The following is a 12,697-nucleotide window of genomic DNA, read 5'->3' on the forward strand; positions in this document are numbered from 1 at the left end:
TGGCCTCCTAAAGGCCAGGTTTAGGTGCCTGCATATGACAGGTGGATCCCTAATGTACTCACCTAAGAAGGTGTGTCACATCATCGTGGCCTGCTGCATGCTTCACAACCTGGCTTTGCGCCGCCAGGTGCCTTTCCTGCAGGAGGATGGTCGAGACGGTGGTGTTGTGGCAGCGGTGGAACCTGTGGAGAGTGACGAGGAGGAAGACGACGGGGCTGAAACAGACAACAGGGACAGAATCATTGAACAGTACTTCCAATAGGACACAGGTAACAATTCAAAGATAATTTAGTAAATCTGAACTACTCTCCTGCATCTCTGCTGCCTGTCTATTTGCCCCAGTGTATGATGACTGAGTTGTGGCTTTTCCATCCCTATTTCAGATCTGGGGTCCCCACTACGAGTCCTGTGCTTCGTTTCCCCATGGACTACAGCTTTGTGGCAGCTGTTTGTTGACTTCACTATGTACAAGGACATATTTGCACTGTCATGTCAATTACAATATTTTGAAATCACAGCCAGACTCCAGATAGTTTTGGGCAAAATAGGTGTTTATTTAAGTGCTCAAAATGGGATGGGTGGTTTCAAGTGGGTGGGGGCTATGGTGAAGGAATGTCCATGGCAGAGTCCAGAGTAACAGTCACACAGGTGCATTGTCCAGAGGCCTGTGGAGAGATGGAGCATGGGCAGTTCAAGGATGGACAGGGTGACAATGTGGGACAGTGGGATGACATCAGGTGGTATCCTTTGCTGGCGGGGGTCTTGACATCCTACTCTGTCTTCTTGCGAGATCTCAGGGCCCTCTTGCGGGGTGGTTCTTCTCCTGCAAGAGGTGGGGGTCTGGTGGGCTGCTGCTGTGCGGGGGCCTCCTGTCCACTAGCGCCGGCGGAGGTGGTTGGCTGTTCTTGGTCCAGGCTAGTGGCAGGGGCCCTTTGGTGTTGTTGAGTGTCCGTCCTGGTGTTGATGAGGTCCTGCAGCAACCCTACCATGGTAACCAGGGTGGAGGTGAGGGCTCTGATGTCCTCCCTGTACCCCCGATAGTGTTCCTCCTGCAGTACCTGGATCTCCTGGAACCGGGCCAGTACCGTCGCCATCGTCTCCTGGGAGCGGTTGTATGCTCCCATGATGGTGGTGAGGGCCTCGTGGAGAGTGGGTTCCCTGGGCCCGTCCCCCCCCTGTCGCACAGCTGCCCTCCGAGTTGCCCTGTTTCCCTGGGCCTCTGCCCCCTGGCCGGTGTGCCCACTACCACTGCCCCCAGGTCCCTGTTGTTGTTGGGATGGTGGGTTATCCTGGGTGCCCTGTAGTGGTAGACACACCGCAGATTGACGCGCCCTGGAGACAGAGGCATGGGCCCGCTGGGTGGGAGCTGTGCTGGTGTTCCCAGAGGGGTTTGGGTCTGTAGTGGCCTGGGCCTGTGTGAGGGGAACCGACTGTCCAGAGGTCCCCGATGGTCCGGGCTGGTCATCGGTGTCCAGGTCGACAGAGCTGCTGTCATCGCTGACGGCCTCTTGGGTGGGGGGGGTGGAGAATTCTGGGCCCTCCGCGGCGGTGTGTTGACGGTCGGGTCCTGCAGGGGTATAGAGGTATGGTTATAGTTTCAATGTGTGGCATATGGGTGTATCTGTGGGTTCCCGTGTCCCCAAGTGCTGGCATTCGTGTGTGGGGGCTTTGGTGAGGGTGGCTTGTGGGGGGGATGTGTATATGCATTGGGCATGCTTTGGTGATGGGTGTCCATGCTTAGTGGACGCATGCAGGCCTAGGTTTTTGGATGTGTGGGTTGTGATGGTGAGACATTGGCAGGGAATAGGTGTGCTGGGGGTGGGGGTGAGGATGGTGGTGGGGGTGAGGATGGTGGTGGGGGTGAGGGTGGGGGTGAGGATGGGGGTGGGGGTGAGGGTGGGGTTCGAGGATGGGGGTGAGGGTTGGGGTATGATTTGGCATGCAGGTGGGGGGGAAGCAGTATTGAAGCTTCAACTTACCAGTATCCATTCCTCCGCCGACTCCTGCGAGGCCGTCAGGATGCAGGATGTTCAAGACTTCCTCCTCCCATGTTGTAAATTGTGGGGGTTGAGGTGGGGGTCCTCCGCCAGTCTTCTGCACGGCGATGTTGTGCCTGGATACCATGGAACGCACCTTCCCCCGTAGGTCGTTCCATCGCTTCCTGATGTCTTCCCGATTTCTGGGGTGCTGTCCCACAGCGTTGACCCTGTCGACAATCCTCTGCCATAGCTCCGTCCTCCGGGCAATGCTGGTGTATTGGATCTGTGTGCCGAACAGCTGGGGCTCTACCCGAACGATTTCCTCCACCATGACCCTGAGTTCTTCGTCTGAGAAGCGGGGGTGTCTTTGGGGTGCCATGGGGTGGTGTGTATGATGTGTGGGGTGGAGTATGTGTAGTTAAGTGTGTTGAGTGTGGTGGTGTGTGTTGTTTTGTGTGTGGATATTGTGTGGGTGATGGTGTTGAGTGGCTGTGGCTGCTAGTTTGTGGATGGTGGTGTCTCGCTCTGGCCTTCTTTCAGAATTTTTGGTCGTAGGGGTTTGTGGGTGATGTGGGTGTGTGTTTTATATTGTATTGTGTGTGTGGGAGTGGTGTGTGTATGTGTATCAGGTGTGTGGAATTCAAATCGGCCAATGTGGCTGGGTTTTGTTCGTTTGTGTGTATTCTGACCGCGGCGGTGTGTCCCGCCAATGGAATACCGCGTTTGAAAGACCGCCGCGTGGATTCGTGGGTCGTAATGGCATGGGCGTATTTCTGTTGGCGTGACGGTGGAGGTTTTGTCACCTCCACTTTTCCGCCGACCGCTGGTCTGGCGGTCTGTTGTGGCTGTCGGATTTTCGGAGGTTTGCCTGCTGCGGGTCAGAATGACCGTGGCGGGTTTCCGCGACCGCGGCGGGATTATGGAGGATTTCTGACCGGCGGTAGGCGCCTTTTACCGCCGAGGTCAGAATGACCACCACAATCTCTTGAAAGGAAGCCTTGCTCATATCATGACAATGGCAAGTATTAATGACCATTGTACTTTACTTTAAAATGGGAAATCAAATGCCCTAAATACTAACAAATACAGGTAATGTGAGAATATTACAAGTGATTTATCAACCATGTTGGCTTGTCAGGAACCACAGTCATGGGATGTAGACAAATATATACCCGATCCAGAGGCACTACCCAATAAAGAAGAATCATACAGGTGCAGTGAGAGCTTTGGTTTATCATTGCTACAGAAGCACCATCATCGAACACACACAGGAGAAAAGCCATTAAGATGCAGTGAATGTATGAAAAGTTTTAATCAATTATCACGACTACGAATACATCAGCGAACACACACAGGGGAGAAACCATACCATTGCAAGAAATGTGTGAAGAGCTTTAGCCACTTATCAACCCTACAACAACATCAGCAAACACACACTGGGGAAAAACCATATCATTGCAGTGAGTGTGGATTTAGTTTTAGTGGTTCCTCAAATCTCAGGATTCATCAGCGAATACACACAGGGGAAAAGCCATTCAAGTGCACTGTATGTGTTAAGAGCTTTAGTCGATTAACAGCTCTCCAAAGCCATCAGCGAACACACACCGGGGAAAAACCCTACCATTGTAGTGAATGTGGAAGTCATTTTAGAGAATCTTCAACAGTAAGGAACCATCAGCAAATACACACTGGGGAAAAGCAATTCAAGTGCACTGAATGTGTGAGGAGCTTTAGTCGATTATCACACCTCCAACGCCATCTGCAAACACACAAATCAGAAAAACTATTCAAGTGCAGTGAATAAGAGAAGGGCGTTAGTCAATTACTGAGCCTACATAGTCATCAGTAAATTACAGAAGATGATCACATTACAAGTATGTGGAACATTCAAATTCCAGATGCTAAAAGGGTTGATGATAGAAGCTCCAACTATTCAGAAAAGAAGAAACACGCATATATTTGTAGAATTATAAAAGTGTCTGTTGTCAGTGATTGCTTATTTCATTTCTCTACATATAAGGCAAAGAAAAGAAGTTGCAAGCAACACATTAAGACATCAGCAGAGTGTGGAATAAAAGAAAAGAAACAGTGTTTTTTCTTTGATGAAGTAGAGTTGTAAAGGAAAACCTCCAAGCACACCTGCTCATGCTGCCTGTAAAAGCAACACTGTGAACAATGCTTGGACTAACAAGTGTATTTTCATCTCACTTCAGGAATTAGTCCTAAAACCTATAAACCCAACACACTCAAACCGGTTAAACAAGCACAAACTGGAGAATAGTCGGAGCTGATTGTGGTGTTTGGGTGCTTTTTGCAACATTTTGTAACTGTGGCCAGAGAACAGAGACCAAAAGAAGTGAAAGTAGGAAATATGAGCTGTAACTCTTAGGATTAATGCTTCCAGTGCACAACATTTACCCCCCAAGACCTGCCTCAGGAGAAGTGATGCTTATTTCCATCATCACATGCATCTGTAAATGCACCCACCGTACTGTTACTTCCTCAGTGATGTTCCACAGCTGCACCCTTGGGAAGTTGGACCGCTCCAGGGCCGGACTGGGAACCCAAAATAGCCCTGGCAATTTTGTCAGACCAGCCACTGGGTAGGAGGGGGATGGGGGGATGGGGAGTATGAAGCACTGCTGCAGAACTGTCCCTCACTGCTTCAGAACTGGCCCCCACCCTTCCAGCCTCTAGGGGAAACACTCAATGCCCGCTATGGCCCTGGACGGATCACCACAGACTATGGTACTGATTCATTGTTAGATGTATGTAAATATATTTTATGAGTTTCTTATTTGCAGAGAATCATTCAACCGAATCCTGACTGGGTGCAAGGATAGAATCAGTGTATAATGGCAAAATTACTGATAGGAGAAAAAGATGTTCTTAATAAGTTCCTGAAGTGTTGACGGCTAAGTAAAGATGGAATCTTGAGCTGTAGACATTGGTGACTACCGCTCCAAAGACTAAGGCCCTCATTACAACCCTGGTGGTAAATGCCGCCTACCGCTGTGCTGACGCCCGCCAGCATACCGTGATAGTGGCGGATACCGCCACGGGCATTATGACTCACACGGAGAATACCACCACAATACAGACACCCACACAATTCCGCCACACCAAAGGTCAGTGATAAACTGGCGATAGCAAAACCCACACTGTCACACCAACAGGAATACGCCCACAGTATCACGACCCACGAATCAACGTGGCGGTCATTCAACCGCGGTAAACCATTGGCGGTACATACCGCCGCTCCCAAAATACACCCACACCTACAAAACGACAACACATTGGACAATTTTAAATACAAACATACACATACCACACCCACATCACTATAAAACACACACCCACACTACCCACAACCCCTTACAACCCAAACAAAATTGAACACGCACAGAGAGACAATCATAGAGCACACAATCACTCAGAGGCACAGAACCCCATGACTCATACACCATCCATCCACATCACATAATACATCCAAACACATCACCTCACACATATCACTCACACCACATCATGGCACCTCAAAGACACCCAAGGTTTTCGGAGGAGGAGCTAAGGGTCATGGTGGAGGAAATCATCCGGGTAGAGCCATAGTTATTCAGATCACAGGTGCAGCAGACATCCATTGCAAGGCAGATGGAGCTATGGCGGAGAATCGTCGATAGGGTGAACACTGTGGGACAGCATCCAAGAACCAGGGATGACATCAGGAAGAGGTGGAACGACCAAGGAGGAAGGTCCATTCCGTGGTATCAATACACCAGATAGCAGTACAGAGGACTGGCGGTGGGCCCCCACCTCCCCCCCCAACTAACAACATGGGAGGAGCAAGTCTTGGCGATCATGCATCCTGAGGGCCTCGCAGGAGTAGCAGGAGGACTAGACTCTAGTAAGACATCATTACTACTATATCCCCCACCCTGCCTGCATGCCATTACTAACGCCTACCCCTAACCTCACCCCCATCAGTCCACCACCTCACATATACCCCACTATCACAACCCACACATCCCAAAACCAAGCCCTGCATGCTACACCAATGCATGGACCCCCATCACAGACCTGCATGGACACCCATCATCACAGAATGCCCAGTAGAGAGACGCACCCAGCCCACACAATCAGCAATTCCACAAGGCTAAACCGATAGGGAAAGCACAATTCTGTAAGGGAAACACACCCATTGCACACGATGGCACACACAGATACAATAACAATGCAGTTGCATCCCAGTAGGACCCCTACCCAACGTCACCGGACAGCAGGTGCCAGCTACATCCAGCCCCCCCAGAAGAAGCCCACAGTGATGACAGCAGCTCTGCACGCCTGGATCACGATGACCAACCTGGCCCATCAGGGACCTCTGGACTGTCGGTTACCCTGCCACAGTCCCAAACCACCACAGAGCCTCCCCCCTCAGGAAACACCAGCACAGCACCCACCCAGCGGACCCATGCCACTGTCCCCAGGACACGTCAATCAGCAGTGTGTCCACCACTACAGGGATCCCAGGCAATCCCACAAACACACGACGATCAGGGACCTGGGGTCAGTGGCAATGGGCACACGGTTCAGGGGACAGAGGCACAGGACAACAGGGAAGCTGGGAGGACTGCTGTGCGACAGGTGGAGGACAGGCCCAGGGAACCGACCCTCCACGAGGCACACTCCAACATCATGGGAGCATACCACCATTGCCAGGAGACCATGGGCACGGTACTGGCCAAGTTTCAGGAGACCCAGCGGCCGCAGGAGGGACAGTACATGGGGATCAGGGATGACCTCACAAAAATCTACAGCATCCTGGTCACCATAGCAGGGGTGCTGGCTGATATGGGCAAGACCATGAGGGAGGCAATGGCACAACATAGGGCCCCTGAAACTAGCTAAACGGAGGAACAGCCTTCTCCTCCAACGGTGCTAGTGGACAGGAGGCACCACCACACAAACATCAGGCCACTAGCACCCCACCCCCTGCAGAAGGAGAACCACCCCGCAAATGGTCCCTGTGATCCAGGCAGAAGAGAGAGAACATTGCCAAGACCCCTGCAAGGAAATAGGACTCTTCTGATTGTCACCTTTCTGTCCCACTCTGTTACCCTGTCCACCTTGTACTGACATTGCTTCACTTCCAATGCCCCCTTGGACAATGCACCTGTGATGCCATGAGATTGGACTCTACCATGGACCTTCCTCCACTGTCACCCCAGCCCCTTGCACATGCCCCTATACTTATTATCACCTAAATAAAAACCCTTGAAACAAATAACAATCTGGAGTCAGTCTGATGAATCACAAATGTATTACTAGAACATTAGCAAAGCATTGCAAGGTATATGCTCATTTACTCATGCCAATGTATGACAGTTGTTGGACAGCAGTACACATAGCAGAAGCCAGAATGGGGTACACAGATCTGAAAAAAGGAAACCCAAAGGGAACACTCAATGTCCATAGACAGAGGGTAAGAGGCTGCCATGTACAATGTCCTAAAGCAATGATTCCCAACCTTTTGACTTTTGTGGACCCCCACTTTATCAGTACTGGAACCCGGGGACCCCCACTGAATCATTATAGGAATCTGGGGACCCCCCACTGAGTCATTACTGAAAGCTAGGGACCTAATCTGTTAATATGATTGAATTTTCTAAGCAGCCGCGGACCCCTAAGGAGGCTTCGCGGACCCCCAGGGATCCCCGGACCACAGGTTGGGAACCACAGTCCTAAAGTACACTGAAATGTGAAGAGGAGTTAGTCTCGTGCCTGTGTGTCACTGGAAGTACTGCAGGATAATGTTTGTTCTGTTGTCAACATCTTCTTCCTCTGCCTCCTCTTCCTCACTGTCCAGAGGCAGTGGATATCCATACGTGAACTGTGTTCAGATGTTTGGTTGTGTATCATTAATAGATATGTATAACGTGTCAGGTTTAACATGTATTATGCCACTAATGGCCGTACGAACCATATATTCCAAACTATACGTGTATTTAAGAAAAATTTTCTGTTAACATGAAAGTAAAACGAGTTTGATCCTGGCACAGACCTCTGTTGTGCGTTATGTATAAATATGGGTGTGCTGAAGAGCAATCTCGTTGCTGCCCCTCGCTGGCTGGGCAGCTGTGATGGTGGTCGGCCACAGGAAGAAATTACTGGGGTTGGGACTTTGTAAAAAATAAATACCTCATTGGAATGCATTAGATCATATTTGGTTACTGAAGATGCTTCTTTTTCTTTCTTCTCACATGAATATTTTATCGGAGAACTCCTTCATCTACAGAAGGCTTGCTTATAAGACCATTATGTATATGCGGGCTGTATCAACATAAAAGCACATTTCAGATGATTCAGAATGTTGTGATCTATCTTATGTGTGGTCTGTGGAAGTCTCAACTGCATCACAAATGTTCATTCTTTGTTCACGAGGCAGCATATACTTTCTAAGACCCTGCATTCCTGGGTGCAATTTGTAAAATGAGGGTTCCTTTTTGCTTGTGAAAATGAACCTGAATATCATTTGTGTCAAGACTGAATATCATTTATGTCTTTTTTCCTCAATCCAGATTTCTTTTCCTATGTATAACAGTCAGTAGGTATGGAGTCAAGCTCCTAAAAGCTGGAATTCCTAACTGCTTAAGATTCAGTTTCCCCCTAAACATCAAGCTTTTGGAAACCTATTAAATATTTCAACAGCTCTTTCTATTGTCAATAATTTTGACACTGATTCTGTCCCTCCACCACTCAGGATTTGGTTGAAATATGATCTGTAAAAAAGAAACTTATAACATACACTGTTAACCTAACCATGAATCATTTATATAGTCAGTGATGAGCCAACAAGTCTCCCAATGTTGGACACCTCTGTGAAACTGCCACTATGGTAGATGCATTTACAGATGCACATGATGAAGGAAATGAACATCACCTCTCCTGCGTCAGGTCTTGGGAGGTAAATGTTGTGCACTGCAAGCATTATCCCGGTGAGTTACAGCTCACATTTTCCTGCTTTCACTTCTCATGCATTTGGACCGGGTTCTCTCGCCCGTCATTGAACTATCAATGTTGCATAAAGTGCCCAAAACAACACAATCAGCTTTGAATTCTCCAGTGTCTGATTGTTAAATTGGTTTGAGTGTGTTGGGTTTATAGGTTTCACTAGTGTAGGAGGCTGGCCTTGCTTATAGTGGGTACCTTGTGGTACATACACCGTGTGCCAGGTCCAGTTATCCCTTATTAATAGAATTGAGGTGTTTCTAGCAGCTTAGGCTGATAGAAGGTAGCTATGGCAAAGCAGCTTAGGCTGAACTAGGAGACATGCAAAGCACCTACTATACCACTTATATCATATAGCACAATATAAGAAAACACAATACTCAGAGTTACTAAAAATAAAGGTACTTTATTTTTATGATAATATGCCAAAAGTATCTCAGTGAATACCCTCAGTTAGAAGGTAAGTAGTATACACATGTTATATGTACACAAATCCAAAACAGGTACGTAATAGTAAGGCAAGTAATGCAAACAGTGTAGAATTACAATAGGATGCAATAGGTGAATATAGGTCTAGGGGCAACACAAACCATATACTCCAAAAGTGGAATGCGAATCACAAATGGACCCCAGACCTATGGGAGCTGGTAGAGGGTTGCTGGGACTGTAAGGAAACAGTCAGGGTGTCCACAATACCCCACCCAAAGACCCTGAAAAGTAGGAGTAAAGTACCCCTACTACCTCAAAAGGACACAATAGTCGTGATAGGGGGATTCTGCAAGTACCACAAACAACAGCAAAGCACTGAACATGTATTCCTGGACCTGAGGACCTGCAAGGCAAGGGGACCAAGTCCAAGAGTTGCAATAGTGTCCGGGGGGGGGCAGGAGCCCAGGAAACCCCGGATGAAGGTGCAAGAAGGCTGCCTCCGGATGGAAGAAGCCTAGGATTCTGCAACAACGAAGAGAGCTAGGAACTTCTCCTTGTGTGCTGGAGGTTGCAGAAGTGTTTCCACGCCGAAATAACGCAAACAAGCCTTGCTAGCTGCAAGGGTCGCGATAGAGGTTTTTGGGTGCTGCTGGGGACCAGGAAGGACCAGGATGTCGCCCCTTGGAGGAGGAGACAGAGGGGGCATTCAGCAACTCAGAGAACCTCCACAGAAGCAGGCAGCACCCGCAGAAGTACCAGAGCAGGCACTTAGAAGATTTGTGAACCAGAGCTTCTCAGGGTCACAAAGGAGGGTCCCACGATGTCGGAGTCCAACTCAGAGGGTTGAGAACTGCAGGAAAGAGTGCTGGGGACCCAGGCTAGGCTGTGCACGAAGGAATCCTTGGAGAAGTGCACAGAAGCCGGAGCAGCTGCAAATCACGCAGTACGCAGGTTTGCAGTCTAGCGTGGGGAGGCAAGGACTTACCTGCACCAACCTTGGACTGAAGGATCACTGGGCTGTGGGAGTCACTTGGATAGAGTTCCTGTGTTCCAGGGACCACGCTCGTCAGGATTAGAGGGGACCCAGAGGACCGGTGATGCAGTCTTTTGGTGCCTGTGTTAGCAGGGGGAAGATTCCGTTGACCCACGGGAGATTTCTTCTTGGCTTCCAGTGCAGGGTGAAGGCAGACAGCCCCCAGAGTATGCACCACCAGGAAACAGTCGAGAAAGCCGACAGGATGAGGCGCTACAATGTTGCTGGTAGTCGTCTTGCTACTTTGTTGCGGTTTTGCAGGCATCCTGGAGCAGTCAGCGGTCGATCCTTGGCATAAGTCGAAGAGGGAAGTGCAGAGGAACTCTGGTGAGCTCTTGCATTCGTTATCTGAAGAATACCCCAGAGGAGAGACCCTAAATAGCCAGAAAGGCAGGTTTGGCTACCAAGAAAGGAGGTTCGGCTACCAAGAGAGGTAAGAACCTATCAGAGGGGTTCTCTGACGTCACCTGCTGGCACTGGCCACTCAGAGCAGTCCAGTGTGCCCCCAACACCTCTGTTTCCAAGATGGCAGAGGTCTGGGACACACTGGAGGAGCTCTGGGCACCTCCCCTGGGAGGTACTGGTCAGGGGAGTGGTCACTCCCCTTTCCTTTGTCCAGTTTCGCGCCAGAGCAGGGCTGGGGGATCCCTGATCCGGTGTAGACTGGCTTATGCAGAGATGGGCACCATCTGTGCCCATCAAAGCATTTCCAGAGGCTGGGGGAGGCTACTTCTCCCCAGCCCTTCACACCTATTTCCAAAGGGAGAGGGTGTAACACCCTCTGTCAGAGGAAGTCCTTTGTTCTGCCTTCCTGGGTCGGGGCTGCCCAAACCCCAGGAGGGCAGAATCCTGTCTTAGGGGTTGGCGGCAGCAGCAGCTGCAGTGGAAACCCCGAAAAGGCAGTTTGGGAGTACCCAGGTTCTGTGCTAGAGACCCGGGTGATCATGGAATTGTCCCCCCAATACCAGAATGGTATTGGGGTGCCAATTCCATGATCTTAGACACCTTACATGGCCATGTTCGGAGTTACCATTTATTGAAATTCTATTAAAGCTAAGTTGTATTCATTATTGGAGTGTGGTCCTTCATTGAGCGTCCTTATTGACTTATATCGAACAGATCAAGTGTCAATCAATCACCTGGATAAGACAGTTTGGTACCAGAAGTGGGGTATAAGTCGATAATGCCTCTTTGGGGGCATAAGAAGAGTGGGGCAGAGAGCGGAAGGCAGCATGGGGCAGAAGCCAGGTCCACTCCCGGGTGGTTAGCAACTGACCCGTTCTCTGGTGTGGCAGGACTCCTGAACCGGTGGGCAGCGCCGGTTTTATGGGAAGCACTAAATGAGTAAGTGACTCCTCTCTTAGTGGAAGATGCGGTTGAGAGTGGGAAACTAAGAGGGACAAAGCTGGAGCTGAAAGCAGTAGGGCAAGTGGGATGGCTTTTCCTGTCTGTGCTCCGTATGGTGTACAGGAAAACATTAACCCAGGATGCAGAAATAAGGAAGCAGCGGGATGAGGTTGCAGCCTTGCAGGAAAGGCAGTTACTCAGGAAAGAGACTATAGAAAGTGCAGTGACTTGGGGTGATCAAATGGAGGCAAGGTGCACCGCATTAGCAGTACGAGTAGCAAAACAGAAGAGTAGGCAGAAGCCTAAATACCCTCGGCTGTGCAAGTGAGGACATTGGTATGCAAAGAAAACTGTGATCCTTATAATTGGGATGGAACAGTCTCGGATAAGGATGATGATTGGAATTGGGAGGATGAGGTGGAAGTACGTGTAGCAGAATTAGGTGAAGTTGAAGGTGGAAAGTGTAGGTGAAGTTGAAGGTGGAAAGGGAAGTGTAGTGGAGGTTCACCCACTCGTGCAAAACAAATCAAAGGGAATGAATGGTGGGCAAATACAGAATTCTTGTTTGGCAAGAGATTATACATAGAGTGAGTTGTTGGAGATAACCCGTATGTTTAGGCAAATGCCTGCAGAGCCTTTGTTTAAATGGTTGGTGAGATTGTGAGACACTGGAGCAGATGGTACATTTTTATCACCAACTGAACTTTTGAAAATGGGATCAGTAACTACACATGCCATGTTAGGGTAAAGGTTACGAGGTGCACAGGGGCAACACGTTTCTCTCTGATGGGTTGGTTGATGGAAGGAGTGAAGCAATTGTATCCAACTGCTATAGATGTTGAAGAGAGTTGGGGCCCTTGGCATACAATTTCAGAGGCAAATGAACAACTACGAGAAATGGGGA

The 12,697-nt window shown here is 49.4% G+C and overlaps 1 protein-coding gene across 1 annotated transcript in view; it reads left to right on the forward strand.

The window, feature by feature from the left end:
• Nucleotides 1–3,102: 3,102 nt before the first annotated feature.
• The window catches only part of LOC138286941 (zinc finger protein 84-like), a 100,610-nt gene continuing 91,015 nt past the window's right edge, over nt 3,103–12,697 (forward strand). The window contains exon 1 of the mRNA XM_069227317.1: nt 3,103–3,770. Coding sequence (XP_069083418.1) covers nt 3,103–3,770 — 668 coding nt within the window. The remainder of the gene's footprint in view (nt 3,771–12,697) is intronic.

Source organism: Pleurodeles waltl, chromosome 4_1 (genome assembly GCF_031143425.1).
Source record: "Pleurodeles waltl isolate 20211129_DDA chromosome 4_1, aPleWal1.hap1.20221129, whole genome shotgun sequence".
In the NCBI taxonomy this organism is placed as follows: Eukaryota; Metazoa; Chordata; class Amphibia; order Caudata; family Salamandridae; genus Pleurodeles; species Pleurodeles waltl.